The sequence below is a fragment of the Tamandua tetradactyla genome, chromosome 3 (genome assembly GCF_023851605.1).
Source record: "Tamandua tetradactyla isolate mTamTet1 chromosome 3, mTamTet1.pri, whole genome shotgun sequence".
In the NCBI taxonomy this organism is placed as follows: Eukaryota; Metazoa; Chordata; class Mammalia; order Pilosa; family Myrmecophagidae; genus Tamandua; species Tamandua tetradactyla.
The window spans coordinates 212,853,685-212,873,814 of record NC_135329.1 but is presented as its reverse complement, the minus strand read 5'-3'; the positions used below and the strand labels follow the sequence as shown (position 1 = coordinate 212,873,814).

Below are 20,130 nucleotides of genomic sequence, written 5' to 3'. Positions count from 1 at the left end.
GTAGCCGAGTGCTCTGAAATATTTAATTATACCGGTAGCTATCAGTTACCAATTTGCAAGACCCACAGTGAGTACAGTGCATTTTAAAGAAGTAGTAATCAACTAATTAAAACCAGAGTGAATTCCAGATACTCCAATTACAAACAACTGCTGTAGAATAAACTTAGAGGATTGCTGCACGGAGGGGGAACAGCTCTTGGGGAAGTTCTCCTGCACAGTGGCACATGGAGGCCACTGCAGCTGGCCTTAGTCAGAAAGCACTCCCGCAGCAGTTTCTGGGCACTGTCCTGCATTTTTAATAGACGCGATTAAGTTCCTTTGGAAGCTGAGTGTCAGATGAGGCTTTGGAAACAAGCAAACCTAGGTTTGAACGGATGCCTGTGTTTTACTAACCCGAGGAAATCAGACGCAGGGTGTGCCTCAGGCTTCTCATCTGTAAAATGTAAATAAGGATACCACCCACCCCTGCCTGCTGCCTTGGGTGCCAGGAAAAATGGTGGCATTCCTCTTAGGAACCTGTCCTTTCAAAATGTAATGACTTTTACTGTTTTTCATCCTTACTATTATTATTATTTATTCATTTATTTTGCATGGGCAGACACCGGTAATCAAACCCAGGTCTCCGGCATGGCAGGCAAAAACTCTGCCTGCTGAGCCACCGTGGCCCACCCCATTGTCATTTAAAAAAATGATTAAACAATCTGAAGATAAAGGATTCAGTTTAGAAAATGGCTGGCCAGTCTCATTACAATCAAAGTATTGGGTTGAAATAACAAACAAAATTATTTAAGTTTCATTTTTAAAAAAAGCAACTAGAAGTAAAAACCTAAAATTGTGGAATTGTAACCCATACCAAACTCTGAAATCTGTTCTACAACTAATTGTAGTGCTGTGCTTTGAAATTTATTGTTTTGTATATATGTTATTCTTCACAAAAAAGAAAAAAAAAGTCAATTATGATGATTAGAAAAAAAAGCACAAGGAAGGAGAAAACGCCCCAATTGTGCTGGGGTTGTGGTTCAGAGCCCTGGGGGGAGGTCTAAGCAGCCGGCCGGGGTTGCCGGGACTCGCTGTCCCCACTCTTAGTAACGGTCCCTTCCAGTTTCAGAACCAGCTTGCGTGCGGTGCTGGGAAAGTGTTGTCTCCTCAAGCAGAGACAAGAGGAGAGCACTTGGTAATCTGCCCCCAAAATGGGAAGGTGACAAGGAAATGTGAACCTTCTGGCTAAAACACAGAGTTAGTATCTATTTGCAGTCATTATTCTCTGAGGGAAATTTTTTAAGATAAACTTGTAAAATCCCAAGTGACAAATTCTGAAATTTTTATGCAAGGCTTATGAGAACAAACCCAAAGCTGAGCCCTGGGTGGGTGGCATGATGCGTGACGCACAGCACTCGGGGCCGTCTGCTACTGGGTAAACATATTGGCAAGTTTTCAAATGGTCTGAAGCTGACCAGTGCTCCTTATCCGTAGGGTGCGCTGAGCACCTGCAGGTACCCACTGAAGCCCCTGGTCGCCCCGCAGTTCTGAAACTGCCATGCCTTCCTCACCGTACACTACTCAGTTCCTCCTCTCCCCGAGCTGCCCTAGCTCCTCACCTCTGGGCTTCTCTCATTTCTCTTCTCCTCTGATCTTCCCCAGCTCCTCCTCTCCCTGGGCTTCTCCAGCTCCTCTTCTCCCCTGGGTTGCCCCAGCTCCTCCTAGCCCTGGTCTTCTCCAGCTCCTCCTCTCCCCTGGGCTGCCCCAGCTCCTCCTCTCCCTGGTCTTCTCCAGCTCCTCCTCTCCCCTGGGCTGCTCCAGCTCCTCCTCTCCCTGGTCTTCTCCAGCTCCTCTTCTCCCCTGGGCTGCCCCAGCTCCTCCTCTCCCTTGTGCTGTCCCTGCTCATCTTTAATTTTCAAAATTTTCATTTATCCTTTCTCTCTAACATAGGAAGGGTTAAACAAACACTTAACTGACTATTCTCTGATGGTAAAGTAATGGAAGATCAAAGAAAATGAAAAATAAAAACACTGGCACAATCTTAGATGTCATTTTTTTAGGCTATGAAATATTTTTGATGTTGTACATATTACTATGTTAAAAAGCTCTTACTTCCTGGTAAGTATTTTAAAATACTATTTATCTGTAATAACTACTCTCGGAATTCCCTTGACCAGAACAGGCATTTCATGGTATTTAGACTTCTAAGCTTTGCTCTATTTAAACAACCTCCCCCAATACACACACAGCACAAGAACTATCCATCCATCACACACACGCACAGCACACAAACACACAAACACATATACACAGCACACACACCATTAGTCTACCCATGCCACACAGCCAGGGTCTCAGGACAGTCTGTTTAACAGCACGCACAGTGGGCTCTTTATCAGGACGCCACTGCTTTCATTTTTTAAAAATGTACTTATTGCATACAATTTTTATCATGAGAAAAGGTTTATGCAGAGTACCAGCAGACTAACCAAGTATCTCCCCAGGGATGTGTATCAATTTAAAAAAAGGAAAACAGCACCGTTCAGCTGAGAAACCCACAGACACCACCTTGACCAAATGCTCAAGGTCAATGCTAATGACACATGGATGTCCCGGAGCCCCTGCTGAGACGCAGTGAGGGTCACAGGCCCTGGCGGGACCCCTGCCAGAATGCATCGTGGCAACCTAGTCGCGACAAGACATAGGCGAATTCAAATCGAGACATTCTGTAGAGTGTCAAGGTCACAAAACACAAGGAGAGACTGGGTGTCCCCGCGTGGGAGTGACCCGGAAAGAGCAACGACATGCAACGTGGGATCCCGCATAGGATCCAGACAGGAAAGGGAGGGGATCAGGAGATGTTAACGAAGCTGGCAGATGACCCATTAACAGCACCATAGCAGGCTAATTTCCTCCTTTTCATAACTGCACTGTGGTTATGTAAACAGCCAGGTGAACGGTACATTGAAACTCTGTACTGTTTCTGCAACTTTTCTCCAGGTCTAAAAGTTACTTCAAAAATAACAAAAAGATTAAATTATCCTTTAATCATATCCCAATTCACTTACTGTGATCTTACCCAACTTTCAGTTAAACATATATCTATTTTCTTACCTATTAGAAAGATACTATTTTTTTATGCTTTCACTTAATACTATTTTGTGAACATTTTTCACAGCTCTAAGAGAATCTTCAAATTTATATGTGCTAGTACTATTTAGTTAACAATCACCAATTTAACCCTTTGCTTGGGCATCTGTGGTTGCTAAGACTTGAACGTTACAAATCACTCTGCTTAGAACATTCATTTTCTTCCTTTATCCTAGGGAAATAGTCCCTTCTGGTAGGTTTCTAGGGGAGAGATGACGGGGACAAAGAGAATCCAGCGTTGTGCTCCCTTTACTATTCAGTGCTTGCCTAGCCTCTGAGATGCTCTAGTGTGCAGCCACACAGGAACCAAGGGGAAAACCATTCCTCCTAATTCTTGCTAAGAGAGGACTTTACCATACTCTGTGGATGATAAAGTATAAGATGAATTTCCACTGTTTTAGCTTCTGTTACTTGAGGTCCAAACAAAGAAAGGTCAAACATCCAGGCCTCGTTCACTGGCTTCTCATGGATGTTAATTTTAAAACTGCCCCCTGTATGCTACCCTCATCGCCACCAGCGTCCCTGTGTAGCTGGGGTGAGATTTCCCTATTTGTGTGAGGTTAATTTGTATGCAAACTAAACATAATACACACTTTCTACAGAAGAACTTCCTGATGTTCTTTAGCCCAAAGGGTGTGATGGTGCAGATCAAATGTTATGGGCCAAATTTGGCCATTATAAAAAGTGGGCTAACATTAAAAAATAATCCTTAAAAGCAAAATTACGTCCATGAAATTTTACTGAGATGAAAATTCTTTCTTATGAATATTAAAAAGTACAAAAATTTCAGAGGGAACCAATTTTCTGGAATGATCATGGTCATTAACAGATAAGGCTTTTATTCTTTGAAGATTTAAAAAATGCAATGACCTTTGTTTAACCTAAACACACCATCCTACATACATGACAGTTAAACTTAGAGAACACTGGATTTAAAATTATACTGTTTCTTAAATTATAACAATGTGGAGTATAACTTCTCCAATCTAAGGTATTCTTAAAAAAAATAAAATTAAACTTGACTTTGGGAAAGAAAGAAATCTTACACTACTGACCACATACCCACTCTGCAGAGACGGAGGGAGATGCACTGAAGCCCAAGCATACCTCTTTGGGAAGCACAACACACGAAGGATGCCCAAGGCTGCGGGCAGGGGAAGGCTGAGGGCAGGGAAGGCTGCAGGCAGGGAAAGGGTGCGAGCAGGGAAAGGGTATGGGCAGGGGAGGTTGCAGACAGGGGAGGCTGCGGGCAGGGGAAGGGTGCGGGCAGGGGAAGGGTGCGGGCAGGGGAAGGCTGTGGGCAGGGGAAGGGTGCGGGCAGGGGAAGGGTGTGGGTAGGGGAGGGTGTGGGCAGGGGAAGGGTGCGGGCAGGGGAAGGGCGCGGGCAGGGGGGGTGTGGGCAGGGGAGGCTGCGGGCAGGGGGAGGGTGCGGGCAGGGGAAGGGTGCGGGCAGGGGAGGGTGCGGGCAGGGGAGGCTGTGGGCAGGGGAGGCTGCGGGCAGGGGAAGCTGCAGGCAGGGGAGGCTGCGGGCAGGGAAGGGTACAGGCAGGGAAGGGTGCCAAGGTGTGAGCGCAGGTGGTGGTGGTGGTGGGGCTGCAGTGTCTCCTCAGGGTGGCAGAAGCCTTCCAGAACAGAAGGTATTTGAGATGGAAATAAAGAGGGAAAGGGACGAAGAGTGACAGAAAGAGCCAGGAGCCTTTTGAGGGCAGGGCAGGGGCCACAGGTGACGGCACTTGCCTGGAGAGGCATTCTCAAACTATGGCTGTGATGGTTGGGTTCTAGTGTCCACTTGGCCAGGTATTCGTACCCACTGGCCTGACCACTGCTGCAAGGATATCTCATGGCTGGTGTATTAAATCATCAGTCAGTTGATTGCAACTGTGGCTGATTTACATCTGCAATCAACTAAGGCGAGTCTCTCACAATGAGATAATCCAATCAGTTGGAGGCTTTAAGGGAGAAGAGAGACTCTTTCACTGCTTCTTCACCAGTGAGCCTCTCCTGTGGAGTTCGTCCAGATCCCCCCCTCGGAGCCACCAGCTTCACAGCCTGCCCTGTGGATTCTGGACTCTTCCATCCCCATGGCTGCGTGAGACACCTTCGTAACTCTCATATTTACAGGTCTCTCCTGCTGGTTCTGCTTCTCGAGAGAACCCTGACCAAGACAACAGGCCATCCACAACCTCTGTGTCACCTGGGAATATAAAAACTCAGCTTTCTGTAACCCAGACAGGGCCGACCAAGACAAACTCCAGCCACGCAGGGGACTCTGACAGTCACATGTGGACCAGACCGCAGATTTTCCAGGGCCACGTCCTGCCGTTAGACTATGAGCAGATCAGACGATTTTTCCGATGCTTTATCTGGTAGAGAAAGATGGTCACTGTAAGGTCAAGTCATGGAAAAATGTGACAGGGATGGCTTTTCAAGAAACTCCCTGATTTAAACCCCAGTTCCAGCATTTACCAGCCACGGGACTGAGCCTCCCACGTCTTGGCTCCCCATCTGCAGAAGGGGAGTAAGTTGTGTGTCTCAGGTTGGCAGAGAATTAAATGAGGTCATGTGAACAAAATTTCTACCAGGATAACTGATGCACAACGAACACTCAATAAATAATTACCAGAACTGTTATTATATAAATCTAGTAATGAACTGATTAGTTTGATGATTTTTAAGCAGAGGGAAACTTTAAGGAATAAGAACAGCAGGTTCAGGACTGGCTGGAATGGCGAAGAGTTGGTTTGGGAGGGTTCTAACGAGTTGGTACTTTACAGAAAATGTTTAACTATGAATCTATCTCTTGACCTCTTCTGCGTCAACTGTATACTATCTCACCAAATCTCCACATATTCAGTGACAGCCGGCAGCCTGTTCCATTTCCAAGGCAGCACGATGTCCTGGCCTCACAGCCGGACCCCGGATATCCAGTTAAGAATAAACTGCTTAGTGAGAAGCCAAAAAGGAAAACGAGCTTCCGCAGCTCAAAACTCTCTGATAAAACGTCTCTGGTGACCTGTGCAGAAAGCCTGAAAAGGCGGCACGAGGACTTGTAGATGCCCCTCCTCGGAGCCTGCGGGCAGAAGGCCTGGGGCAGCCCAAGGCCTGGGCGGGCAGCAGAGGGGCACACGGAGGGGGCAGGGCCCGGCAGAGGTCCGGCAGCAGCAGCAGCAGCAGCAGCTCTGAACACGGTGTAGGGTCTGGCTTCCAGCAGATGAGATGACCTTTAGGGGAAAGCATCCAGACCAGGAGCTGCTTTTCCAACCACTGTTGAAGCTCTATCATTGCTACTGTTTTTGAACAAAACATGAAATTTAGAGAACCAGCACGACTGCGTAGCTAGACCCGGAGTGTTGGTCTCCTTCTCACATGTGCTGTGCAGGAAGCCCGAAGTCCGGCGGGGGGGTGGGGGGAGCCCCATTCTCAATTCTAAGTCCCCACAGCAGGAGAAACTGAGTCGTCCATAATAATGCGGAATGAGGTGAGACTTCACATGGTTTTCCCAGGGGCCTTGGTGGACCTGCTTCCATGTAGTGTTTGCAAATAGGAAAAGACTGTGGCGTGTTTACAGCTAATCATCATGTGCTGCGATTCAGGGAGAAGGCGCCCGGAGTCTGACGGGGTCTCTCAGCTGCTGCCTTATCCTTCCTTTGGCAGCCAGAGATGAATCTCTTCAGGCATCACCTGGGCCAAATCGGTGACAGCACATAAACTGTGATTACTACCACAAGAACTTGCACCGGACTTGATGGCCTTCCCTCTTACAGGCGTGGGGAGCTGCTCTGCACAGGAAAGAAGCCAACGACATCACTTTGATTTTCTTTTCAAAACCCATGGGAAGGAGGAGGCCTTCCCGGACACAACAAGGCCTGCAGCGTTTAAACGCACGGCATGGAGGGCGAGTGACCTGTGCACTCCAACAACAGCCCTGTTTACGACAACTGAGGAGGCTTAAATTCAAACAGGCAAATCAGAACATTGCAAATCTCACGGGTTCCCTCCCCAGCACTCAAAGCCTCACCACACAGGTCCTTCTGGCCCTGAAACTGGCTGGGAAGGATCAGGCGCTGTGAGGTGAGGGAGAACGTGAGGCAGACGTTACAGAGGGAGGACGCTGCGGATGGGCCCTGGGCACACTCGGCAGCCACGTGGCGCAGGGCAGGCCAGGCCATGCCATCAGCCCAATCCTTACGTTCTGCAGCTGAGACATGGAGACCGTCACACCTACAACTTCAGTCACATGAGATGCCAACGCCAGCTCTGGCTCCGTGTCCTGCACTCCGTGAGTGGGCAGTAAAGACTGGGGGTCTCTACTACTCGACTCTTCTTACTCATCATCCCTAAATACTGTGGACAAAGTGAGACGAGAGTGAGGAACCCGTGAGAAGGGAGAACGGCAGCTGGAGATGCTGCCTGCAGACCCCAGTGCCCTCTGCACCCACAAGGCTTAGCCCACGCTCCAAGGCTCCCCCAGCGGGTGGAGGGGACTGGGCACTCAGCCAGATGCACCTGCCTTTCCTGGCACCTCCCCTCACACCTTCCTGAGCAACCCTGTAATGGTGCCTCCCCAGCCGAGCGCCCCGAGCCCCCCCGGGCCAGTACAATGCCGACCTGGGCCTCAAGTTCTGGCTGACTTACGCCCCCACCCGCCCCTGCCACAGCCTCAGCTTTCCAGTGTAGAATCAACCACCCCTTAGCTCCCGGGCTCCTTTAACACCTCCCTGATAACCCACCCCACACAGCCAGGTCCACCCAAGGATGAATGTACTAGTTTTGTAAGCTGACTGAATCTGATAAAAAATAATATTTAAAAATAAATACTTTATCGGCTCATCAAGACAGAAATGAATTCTGGCAATACAAGTGAACATTAGTTTTGAGAAACGTGACTCTATTAGTATGTGATTTTATATTCTGAGCTTACAGGGAAGCAGGTTTCCCTGCTATTATTGAACTTTTAAAGAAAAGGAACAACATTTTGCTGAAACAAACCATTGAATCAGATATTACACCCGCTCCTGGAATAGGGATACACAGAGGATGCACTGAGTCTTAAAATTAACTTCCACTCTTGGAAACAACGTTATGTTTACATGGCAGTTTATAGTGGATAAAGCGTTTTAGCATACATTACCTCGTCTCAGCCTCAAACAACTCTCATGACCGTGGAAGTATTATTTCAAATTGCTGCATGGATTTATAGTTAAATGATAGACCTTATTTTTGGCTAAAGTAACTTCTTTAGGCATTTGGTACAGACCGTCTTGCCACCTACCTACCCTGCCAAAGGTAGGGGGAGGGTCAGCCCCGTTTACCCCGAGACAAATGACTATGCGCCCAGACGAGGCAACCGGTGCCCTGGACGGCTCTGACAATGACAGCGCGATATTGGGAGTCACCGCAAAGCACGTGACACCTTCACCTGACCCACTAAATTAACAGCAGTGATTGGCCCACGTCTGTTGCCAGCCAGCCGAACACGGCAGTCTGAGGGTGGGGTAAGTTAGCTTCCAGGGCACCAGGGTACCTGTCAGTAAATCACCTGCTGCTGGGAACCAAATGCACCCCTGGCGCCCAGGCAGGGTTTATTTGCCATATGGGCAGGCAGCATGTCCTGGGAGCAAGGGCCCACCTGGGCACACCTGGCCTTCCCGCTGCAGGCTGAGCAGCTGCGGCCTCGCCAGGGGCAGCGACCCGCAGCAGCCTGGACTCCAGGCCCAGCCCCGAGAGGGCCAGCGCCGCTGCTCCCACCCCTCTCAAAGCACCCAGGGCATTGTAGCTGGGTCCTGAGTGCCGTCTCCTCGTCTCCTCCGTGGCAGCTGTGAGCAGCGCCTGCTGAGGTGGGCGTCCCTAGGTGGCCTTTATTCAGTGGACACCACAGAACCACACCCCCTGGTGAGGACCCCAGGCACTCGCCGCGAGGGGATTAACTCCCATGGTTCCTTCCATTTAGCTGACAGCTGCCTCTTTTCAGTCAACTGAGAGCCAAAAACTCGCCCCGCTTCAGAGCTGCCAGCCTGCCTGGTGGCGGGGTGCGGCGGCTTCAGAGGGCCCCTGAGGATCGCTGCTCTGCAGAGGCCCCCAGCGCCTGGGGTCGAGGCCAAGCAAGGACTTGAAGAAAGTCTGGCGAGGTCTCTTCGTTCTTCTGGGTGCCAGCGACCAGGGGTGGGCGGCCGCGCGAGAAAGGGAGGCCCCGGGCGCCACTCAGGCAGCGGCCCGGCCCTCTGCCTCCCCGATGCCGACAGAGACTGGGCTCTCCAAACACCAGCCAGCTGGTCAACCACAAACAAACCGCTTCCAGAAGGCGGCAAGGCAGCATCTGCCCACGAACGTCCACGGGCTCGGGCACGTCCTGCCATGTGCAAATTCTTAGAAGACAGAACTACGGTGGGGGTGGCGTCGGGGGTCTTCACAGGAGGCTGGTTACTCGGCAACCCCCTAAGACACCCCGGGAGTGTGCGCCAACCCTCCCTTCCTCCCTGACACGCGGCGTCATGGCCGGGCCTTCACCTGCTGGGGTGGGGGCGCGCGGAGGCCCTGAGATGGCCTCACGCCTTTTACTCTCTGAAACCGCACACGCGGCGACATCGCAGGCTACTTGGGAGGACTGAGTGAGGAGTTTTCTTTTCGCTTGTTTTCTCTCTCCATAACAAAACATACATTTAAAAAAAAATCATTTTGTAAGCTTTGCAAAATAAATGGATGCAGACTCTAAAACTTCACATCTTTTCCAGGCCGCCGAGAGCCGGGAGAGGCTGCCATTCCCTGCAGCGGGGCAGGGCGACGGTGGCCCAGCCGGGGTCAGGGGGCCGTGGAGCGTGGGGAAAGGGCCGGGGCTGCGGGGCCGCACGCAGCTTCAGAGATTAAAGAACGTGAAAGAGAAAGAAAGGAAGGAGAGCACACAGCTGCTGTCCCCCAAACAGACCTCCCATCTGCCACCCGTGATTTGCATGTCACCTTCTCCAGGCTCATTTGTACTTCATTAACTGCCATTGACTTAACAAGATTTATGCAAATGACACCATAGGAGCTCCCTAACTCCCACCGCAATCAAGTGATTATGTATGTACAACTCTCCACAGCAATGAAAAATTAATACGGGCCGGGCCCACTGGCCACCCAGCCCGGGCACTGGCTTTTATTTTTCTTGCTCGGCTTTTTAATTTTCATTCCAATGGACCTTATCTTATTGGTAATAAGGAAATAGGACTCTCTGAAATAACCTCATCCAAAATCCCAAGAAGAACAAAGAAAAAAAGACAAGGTGAGCTCAGACTTGCAAAAAATGAAGTCATATTCTAAAAAATAAGTCATTCTTGATGAGAAAGAAAAGGATGAAATCACAGTCTATGATAGTTCGATGAGCTTCCACACAGCAGGCCCAAGCTCTGCTTCTCCAAAATGAATGAGCTATAAAATGTGAGCGAAACATGAATAAAATGCTTCCTGGGTCCACGTACAATCCATGAAAATGTGAGTCAGGGAGCCAAAGGGTTAAAGACTGCCTCGCCTGCCTTCTAAACTGCCTCGCCTGTGTTCTAAAGCAAGAACAAGGTTCCTGCATGGGAAGAGAGGAGTGCAGTGAACAAGAGAGAGGCCAGCCCAGGACCTGCCACCGTCCCGGCTCCAACGCGGCATCCCAGCGCCAAGTTCCCTGTGGCCAGTGAGAAGGGCAGGCTGTGTGGGCCGGAAACATGAGATCTTTAAGGGACGGGGTCAGCTGCCTCCTCCCTTCAAGAACGCACGAGTGGCATCACATGGTCATGGGGCGGTTTCCGCCAAGACATGGCGCTTGGTCTCAGAATATTCTTCACACAGGCATAAAACACTTTTGGGCTTTCATGGTTCACATATTTCATTTAAAGCACAAAACTTTGCTTCCTGAGCTTTGTTTAGGCTTTTCAACACACAGGCGGTGGAAAGGGTACAGCAGTGGAGATCGCATTCAAATCCCCACCAGTCCAGTCCCCACTGGGTGCTCTCAAACACCCCCTGCTTCGTGGGGTTCCTCTGAAAAATAAGGATGATAAAACCACCTCAAAGATGGCAATTCTGAGGATTAAATGGGATGCTCTATGAAAAGCATTCAGAAGATAATAGCTGCTCACTTAACTGTTCATCTATATAACAAATAAATGTGCTGAGTGTCAGAAAATGCTGGGCTTCCCAGCCAGGCTCTTCTCTGCCAGTCCTATCTCTCACTCGGGTTCCATGCTGAGGCTGTCACCCCAGGAGCACCAGGGCTCCAGGTGACACGATCCACGGGCCTGTATGAGCGCAGGCACTCACGGTGAAGCCACGCCAGGCTGGCTGATTCAGAGGTGCCCTGAATACTTCTCACTGAAAAATCCCATTTTGCTGGAATTTAGAACTCCGTGTAGAGTCTGCACATCTCGGTGCTCCCAGGGACTGTGACATCATCCAGCAGGGCTCCCACTTTACAGATGGGAAGCTATGGACTATAAGGGACGGTCAGGTGAGACTGCAATGGGGCAGGTGTGGACTCCCGGGGCCTGGTGGGACCCTGGCTCCGTGCTGTGGGCAGTTACGAGGGACGAGGAGCCGCCTGGGTGCCCTGTGCCCACGCATCACCAGGAAATCAGATCGGAACTGAGGACTCAACAAAGATTGTTGACAGCATTCACGATCAAAAGGCTTCTGGGGACTGGTGAATACTCATTTCACACTGGATGGTTCACCCCAGCCCTTCCATATGCCAGAAATGGAGTCAGTTAAGGTAGGCGTCCCCCACAGACAAGCAGGGCGCAGGCTGAGTTCAGGGTGCAGGGCCCGGCTCCTGGGGGGCCGGACCCTGGTGTGAGAATGAGTCCTGCCTCCACCCCCAAATCAGTACGAGGCCCCAAGTGAAGAGCATCCCATTATTAATTTTAAAATGTAGAAAAAAAAAAGATTTTTATAATTCCAGTTGAAACAGATCTACAGCATAAAAATTATACATTATTATTACCTCTCAGAGTTAGGTTATAAATAACTGCACAAAGAATGAATAAGCAATCTGTGTGTGGGGCCTTTGAAGCAAAGAAAGCATTTCAGAGTGAATATGCTGCCCACAGCCAGGCAGACGGGAGCTTTCGTTTGTTGGTTTGGATTGGAGGGAAGGGAACATCTCCTGGGTGCCCACAATCGCCCATGCTGGCTGCCCAGTCCCTGAGCGTGTTCTGCACAAGGGCGCAGGTGCCTCGGTTATTACCTTCTCATATCATGGGGGCAGTTTCGGGCTTCCCAGGAAACCTTGTGGCCCTCCCCGCATTCCCGTGCCCCCGCTATAGCCCAGTCTCCTCCACATCTCCAGCCCCTAGCTTCAGCTGAGTTCCTTTTCATTTCAAATTGGTGAAATGTGCGTGGTGAAAACGTCCTACTGTTTCTAAGACTCGGCCCGTTTAAGGGCAGCCAGTGCCTGTGGCAGTTCCTGAAGGCGTCACTGTCCCACGCAGGGGCTCCCAGGACAGCAGAGCAGATACAAGGGCTCAAGCCGGCACGGGGGGTCACGGAGGGTCACAGACACGTGCCCGAGAGGCGGAGCTAGACTCTTGCTCCAGGTTTCCCCCCACCCTGCCCCCCAAGCAGAAGCCCTCTAAATTAACTGGCCATCTTCTACGATCTAAAAGGTGACATTTCCGGAAGCCACTGTGCTGAATGCTTCTCTTTTTCTTGGACAGCAGCAAAATTTGTCACGTGAACTGTAAATTTTACTAGAGACATAAAGTCCCTTACCCCAAGTTTCAGGGCTAATAAAAACCTATTTTAGGCTCAGCCACAGAGGCCAAAACAAGTCCTTGAATTCAAGTCCCCTTGTGTAATGAGGAAGTTTAATTAAGGCCCCGCATTACAGCTGTAAATGTTCTTTTATATAATAAGGCCTAAATGAAACTGAACCTAATCAAAGTTACAATTCCTTCATTAGCAAATTACAAACAAGAGCGCACAGCTGACACACCACCCATGATTATCACAACTAATTGCCTCGTGTTACAAACCGGCCTGAAACAGTGTTCAGAGGTCCACCTGCGAGAGCAAATTAGGACCCCATTGGGCCACTCCTGTGATCACACGGGGCTCGCGAGCAGCGAGTGGCGTGCCCCTGGCCCTGGTGGCTGGCGGTCCCCGCGAGGCGGCGCGACAAAGGTGGCCTTTGAAGCCGGCGCAGCCTGAGCACGCTCCATGCGCAGGCGGGCAGACGGCACTTCATTAGGCCTGTTGTCACATTTTCCCTCTTCTTATTCTAATGATCCTATTTTCATACACACAGGAACCTCTCCTAATTGATGTCAAGTGAACGACTTCCGCATTCATCACCAGAGCACATCACACACACCGTGGCGCGCGAGCCGGCCTCTGAGCCGGGGGCTTGGGGGAGCCGAGGTGTGCCACCACACTCAGGCAGGGGTGGGGTGCGGGGTGCCTACCTGCTTAATTGGGATGGCACGGCCGCTCCCGATGCTGTCCGCTCGGCCCTCCAGGCCCTTCTTCTCTTTCTCCGGATCGCTCCCTTTCCGAGACTGCAGAGCAGAAGGAAAGGGGGCATTCAGTGGAGGGCTGTGGTTCGCAGGTGGGGCTCTCTGCCCTTATCTGCAGTTTCTGCAAACACTTATTTAGAAACCACACACCTATGCATGTGCACGCATGTACACACGTGTGTCGGGGGAGTGATCATCACTGATTTGTGTTAGAGAGGATTTTCTAAACTTTTCCTCCTACTATTTCTTTGCGAAGTTATCTTTCAATTCCTTTTTAAAGAGTTCAAAATTCAATTACTAGAAACTAGTGGACCATATAGGAAAGTAACGCCCAACAGGAAAATACATTCTAAAGCTGCAGTTAATACAGCCAGAGAGAAGAGAGGTTCTCGTGGCTTGGGTGGAAAACCTACAACATAAATGTATATATTTAATTAAAGTCTGAATGATTTCAAAAAGTCTATTAACTACTCAGCTGTGCAACTGAACGGTGCACCCTTGATTAGTAGGAAGGTGCAGTTAATGTTTCCTTTTATTACTTCTGGATGGTGAGAGAATAGCAAATTCAAAGTCAAACTGGTGTACAATGCCGCAAAATAATAAAGGAAGAAGAAAAGTTCAAAACAACCTTTTGACAAAATGTCAGCACTTGGGACAAAGGAGCAGCTTTGTTGGCCAAGTAACTTATATGATTCTACAGGACGCACTGCCCACCTTACGTGACATGACCTGCAGCTGGCCATCGAGCCGGAGGAGGTGGTTTTTAATGTGGGGGGCTACCCCCCGGGGAACACCTTGGCTGAAGGAGAGCTGGAGGAGCTCCCCAGCCTAAGCCTCTACTGCTGATGGCGTGAGAAAGTGTGAGCACAATGGTTTTCTGACAGATTTATTTTATTATGAGAGAAAGATCTGAGACTCGTCCTCCTTAATAACTGCACTGACAAGTGACAACTTCACTCCATTACTTTTCAGTGGGAACATTACTCACGCAATATTGAAAATGGAGAAACATTTTCATGTGCTTTTCAAATCTGAGATGATATATGAAATGAACAGACTTGGTGGTGTCCGGTACTGCAACAGTGAGCTAAAGAAACCCAGTTTCAAAGTGATGCGAGACGGAGAGGCCAATTTTATTATGTTTTAAAATATGCAATGGGGCAATTTCTTGGGACAAAAAAACACACGAACAAAACCAACAAGGGCTGATGGGATGGGGTTCAGAATTCCAGGAAAGGTCACCATCAAAACTAGGAAGGAGGGCAAGGACAAAAGTTCCTGGGACATAAATGCAGACCTTGTTCCTCAAAGGGCAGTATCCTCCTGAATTCCTCTGCTCATTAAAAAACGTGCTTCTGAGGTGATTCTGAGACCTGACATTTATTGATCACTTACTATATGTACTTTTCCCTTTGAGTGGGTACTAGTCAGAAAGTGAAATGGCAAAAAGTAGAATGAGCAACTAATAGAAAGTTGCAGAACATAATAGTTTCCCTTAGGGCTAGAAGAGAGATGGTGAAAATCCCTTGCCATGAATTTTAGCTATAGTTTGGGGCACTGCTTTCTTGAGAATTAGTAAGAGTAGTTAAGAGTAGTTTAAAATCTCTTTTCCTCACATCTCAATTCATGGGAAACCAGGCATTGGAAGTTTCCACATGCAAAATAAAATTCAAAGTAACAGTGATACTCTTATTTACTTAAAATCAACAGACTATCAACAGTACTTTTGGAATTTTATGAATTCGTAAGTTCTATATTTGGAGATTCATATTCATTATTCTCTATTAACCAGAATAATTAACAAAACAAACATTTAAAAAAAATTAACATCTTCCTCAAGGCAGCACATCTGTCCCACAGTTACTCTGTTCTCTGAACGGGAATTTCTAGATTCCAGGGAAAGCAGGAAGAAAGGGCCAGTTGTCTGTAAATTCCCGGGACTATGAACTATGAAGAACTATGCTCAATATCTGAACACACACGAGACTGCATCACACCAGACTGGAACAGAGATCAGATTTCATTGTAGAAATAAAACAAAAATGTCCTGACAACCGCCACACTCTGGTGGAGTCATGCAACTCAAGTGGCAGCAGCTGACAGGGAAAGGGTGAGAAAACAGGGTATGCTGCCCAGCCCAGCTCGACAATGACTTTTTTCTATCACTGGCTCTGTCAGGATTCGATAAGACAGAAACCCAACAACTAAGGTAAAAGAGGACCACTGAACATGAAATGCTACATGCAGGTGAATTCCCAGGAGGAGAGCCCAGACTGCAGGTGCGCCGAGGGGCTCCATGGGTCGCTGGATCCCGCCTTTGGGGGCCTCTGCTGTGCCCAGTGGCTGCAGCCTGTCTCCCACCCACTGTGGAAAGCAGGGATGAAACCAACACCCAGCAGGCAGACCCGGGAGTGCTCAGTCCCCAGCTATGGCACAGAGGAAGGAGGGCGAGGGTGCCACCTGCCTCTTTATAAAAACATTTACCATTCCTCTGCGTAACTCAAGGCTCCCAAGGGTCGCCCCAACTCTGCCAGCCAACAGGGGCAGGGCACATGGCTGTTCAGGCCTGTGCCTTCCTGCAGGAAGCTGCTTTCCCTCCTTATCCATGGAAGAGCCAAAGGCAGAGGGAACACGCTGTCCTGGGCACACAAGTCCTCCTCTAGAGGAAACCTCACTAACAACCCTATTCACACTATGTGTTCTGCTGCCTTATTTTGATGAGTTCTTAACAGTCTTTGGTTATAGGGCCTGCGTGGCTCTGCGTAATGGTATTAGCCTTATCTGGGAAGCTTTGAAAAAATGTCCTGTAAGTGACCCTTGCAGAAAAAGAAAACAGGCAAAACAATGCAATATACAACAGGATATACACTACAGTAAGAGTTTTAAACACAGGTGGAGAATAAAACATCAAATTTATGTTAATGCCCATCAAAACTGGAGGCTGTATGCAAGAGACAGAGGTGGAGGCGCCAAATGTTAACTGGACAGTGTGCAAGAGGGAAAGGTGGAGGTGCCAACTGTTAACCAGTGTGCAAGAGGAAGAGGTGGAGGCACCAAGTGTTAACCACACAGTGTGCAAGAGGCAGAGGTGGAGGCGCCAATTATTAACCAGAGAGTGTGCAAGAGGGAAAGGTGGAGGTGCCAACTGTTAACCAGACAGTGCGCAAGAGGCAGAGGTGGAGGCACCAACTGTTAACCAGGGACAGTGTGCAAGAGGGAAAGGTGGAGGTGCCAACTGTTAACTGGACAGTGTGCAAGAGGCAGAGGTGAAGGCGCCAAGTGTTAACCAGACAGTGTGCAAGAGGGAAAGGTGGAGGTGCCAACTGTTAACCAAAGAGTGTGCAAGAGGCAGAGGTGGAGACACCAACTGCTAACCGGGGACAGTGTGCAAGAGGCAGAGGTGGAGGTGCCAACTGTTAACCGCACAGTGTGCAAGAGGGAAAGGTGGAGGTGCCAACTGCTAACAATGACTTTTTTATTTCATAAAAAAATAAAGCGGCAACTGCAGCCACAGCACCAGCTGCGGGCAGGAGTAAGGCATGTGCCGACAGGCTGGGTGGTGGTTATGCATGTGCTGGCTAGTCCAGTATTTTACAAAGTATTGTCCATGAAACATTTTAACTGCGCGTAAACTAGGCGATGAGACTAAGTCATTTGCTTGGAGGAGTCATTCCACAAAACCCAGAATTAGATGATGATGTAACCGTTTAAATGTTTGTTTACTAGAAAACAACGTGTTTTCAGAGAACTACAAGGCCATCACATATAATTTTGCTTTAGACCAGGAAAGTATAATTCCTCCTGCAAACACAATGCATAATTTTCTACCATTAGAGAGATGTGAGGTTTGTTCCATTTTGCACAAAGGGTATGAGATGTATTTTTGTTTAAAGATGTGTTTGTATACAAACACAAATACTGGGGAATATAGAGCGTTCACCCTTAGGTGGTGTGTTAAAGGTACACTCTATGGAACTGAAATACTATGTGTGCATTACTTAATTATTTATGGCCTCTTTGCAGCTGCTAATAAATAAGGTGGATCGTGCCTCTTCATTTGGGTATCGCAAGCCCAACCTGCGGGGATTTTTCTTTACTAAGACTGTTCGGTATTTAGCCATCTATCCTGCCACGAGGTCCTTCTAAGTAAGGTCACTTTCTGCTAATTTAAGTCAATAATTACCAACAATTGCCAGGGATGATGAGTCTGTGACATTCTACATATTTAAGAATGGAGTGAACTGGTAACAGTAAGAACTTAGTATCTTAATTGCTATAATCTCAAAATTAAATTGCCTTATTTTCATTCCTTGGATGACACTGACATCTAGTGGAGTTAATCTTTCCAAGACTGGTAACTTAAAAATATCCAATTATCATCATCGGCACCACCTGGCTCAACATCAGACCCCGCAACGCCCACATCCCAGCCCTGCACTCGGGTTCAGCTGCCTTTTCCTCAAGCACACGAAGCAGCCTGACAGTGTCCGCTGCTTTCGTAATTCCACAGTTCTTAAAGGATTAAATTTCTAAAAGGACGTGCTCTCAAACTGCTTCCAACATTTAAACAGAACGGGAATAAATGTAGATACTGTGTAGATTCATACACTATATTATTAGAGACATTAACTAATGACATAAAACATCGTAGTATTTCCAGTCGCCACAGCAATGAGTTTTTACTGGTTCCTGTCATGTGCCCTCCCTGCCCTGGCCTCATCACAGATGCCTGCACATGTGTGCGTGCCTGTGTGAGGGCATGGGCAGGGGGCACGAAGGGAAAGGCTGTCCTTCTCTTCTCTCTTCACTTGAAATTACTCTCACATGTGGGTCTACCCTGGCGACAAATCTTCCTGGCAGACCAGAGCTAACCCAGGGCTCTGCAGATGGCAGATGCTAAGTAAACAGTCATTAATTCAACCCTGATGACGTGGGTTCTTCTGACCTCAGAGTGTTCTCCTGGGTAAGCCACCCAGATCATCAGAATTACCCACTGGGCAGGGCCCAGGGCACTGCTTTCAGGCAATTCCAGCTGAAGAGCTGCCCTTGTGGATGGAAGGAAGTGGGGGCAGGGACAAGCCAGAGCTCTCCTTAGGGGCAGCCCCATTTTTACAGATCCTGCCTGGCTTTTCACCGCTTTCCTTAGTAAAGAAATGAGTCTTCAAAGGTGTCCTGAGATGGGGTGTGTTCTCACCTCTCCCCAAGAAGAGACCGTGTCTGCACTGATGACCCAGCCCTGGCTGCTGAGCTCTGTCCTGCTCACGCCCCTCTCTGGCCCCAGTCGGGTCCTGGGAATTGGTGTCTAAAGTCCACTGGGCTACCAGTCAGTACACAGCCTGTCCTGTGAGGCAAAAAGCTTCCAACCAAAAGACCCCTCCCCACCCTAGGGGGATAAGGGACCACGGGTAGCTGACAGAGCCAGGAGGTGGCAGTTTAAATGACTGCTGTTAGTCTCTGTAGGTCTGAAGACGTCTCACAACAAAATGTTTTATGCATGTACAAATTAACCACATCAGATGTCCATCTGCGTTCTACAGAAACCTGAAAACCTACCTCCTGAGCTGTCAAATGGCCTGACAACGACTCCTGCGTAACACAGCTAGAATCGCTCTCACAACACATGAATAGCAGTGAGAGAAGTTCAAGTCCTCCCTGCCTTCAGGGAGGGCTGTGCAGGGTGGGGGCAGGGTGGGGTGGGGTATGGGGTGCTCTTGGGGGACCGACCTGATGGGCCCGGGCAGCCGGCCCCTGCGGCCAAGCACCACCTCAACCAGGACAACCCCAGCCTCCCTGCTTAGTCTCCCAGTTCAAAATAGCAAATATTAAAATTCTTTGTGTCTACGTCAGCAAGAACTGACCACAGAAGTCAAGCGGTTGGAAGAGGACACTGCTGATCTCGGGGCCAGGTATTCCTTTGTTGGGGCTGGTGGTCCTGACCACGGACGCCTCCAAGTGGCATCCTGGTCCCCCCCACCGGATGCAGTGGTGCCCCCATCCCAGGATGTGACGACCACAAACTCCTATAGAAATTCCCAAAGTCCCTGGGCACAGAATCGCACCCAGTCGAGAACTGCAGGCTTAAAAGCAGAGGCACCAGTGTGGCTTAGGAGGCCCTGAGCAGAGAGAACAGAAACACAGGGGCAGGGGCCTCCCTTTCCAGCTGGGGGGGCTGCAGCCACACAGCAGGGGCTGAGCGGGTCCCGCACACAGCTCCCGGGGCACGGAGGGCAGGGTAGGGCAGCAGCACCTCTGGACCTCCAGGTTCAGGGTGTCTCTGTGCCCCAATCACCCAGGGAGCGGTTTAAACTACAGTTTCTGGGCCTCGAGGTCTGATCTACAGCTCTGAAATGCTTCCCAGGTGATCCTGTGGAAACCTCACGTGAGGAGCACTGTGTCAAAGCGCCTCTGTGAGACACTTCAGCCTTTTGGTGCTGAAACACCGGACGTTCGTTCACCGGACTCCGTCCCTTCCCTGACCTCTGCGCTGCAGTAGGCCAGTGCTCAGGCCCTCGCCGTGCAGATGACG

At 49.3% G+C, this 20,130-nt stretch overlaps 1 protein-coding gene across 7 annotated transcripts in view; it reads right to left on the bottom strand.

The window, feature by feature from the left end:
- The window catches only part of AGAP1 (ArfGAP with GTPase domain, ankyrin repeat and PH domain 1), a 636,823-nt gene that overhangs the window by 294,161 nt on the left and 322,532 nt on the right, over positions 1 to 20,130 (bottom strand). For all 7 annotated transcript variants that reach the window (XM_077155532.1, XM_077155533.1, XM_077155527.1 and 4 more), the window contains exon 9: positions 13,554 to 13,646. In XM_077155532.1, the coding sequence (XP_077011647.1) occupies positions 13,554 to 13,646 (93 nt within the window). The remainder of the gene's footprint in view (positions 1 to 13,553; positions 13,647 to 20,130) is intronic.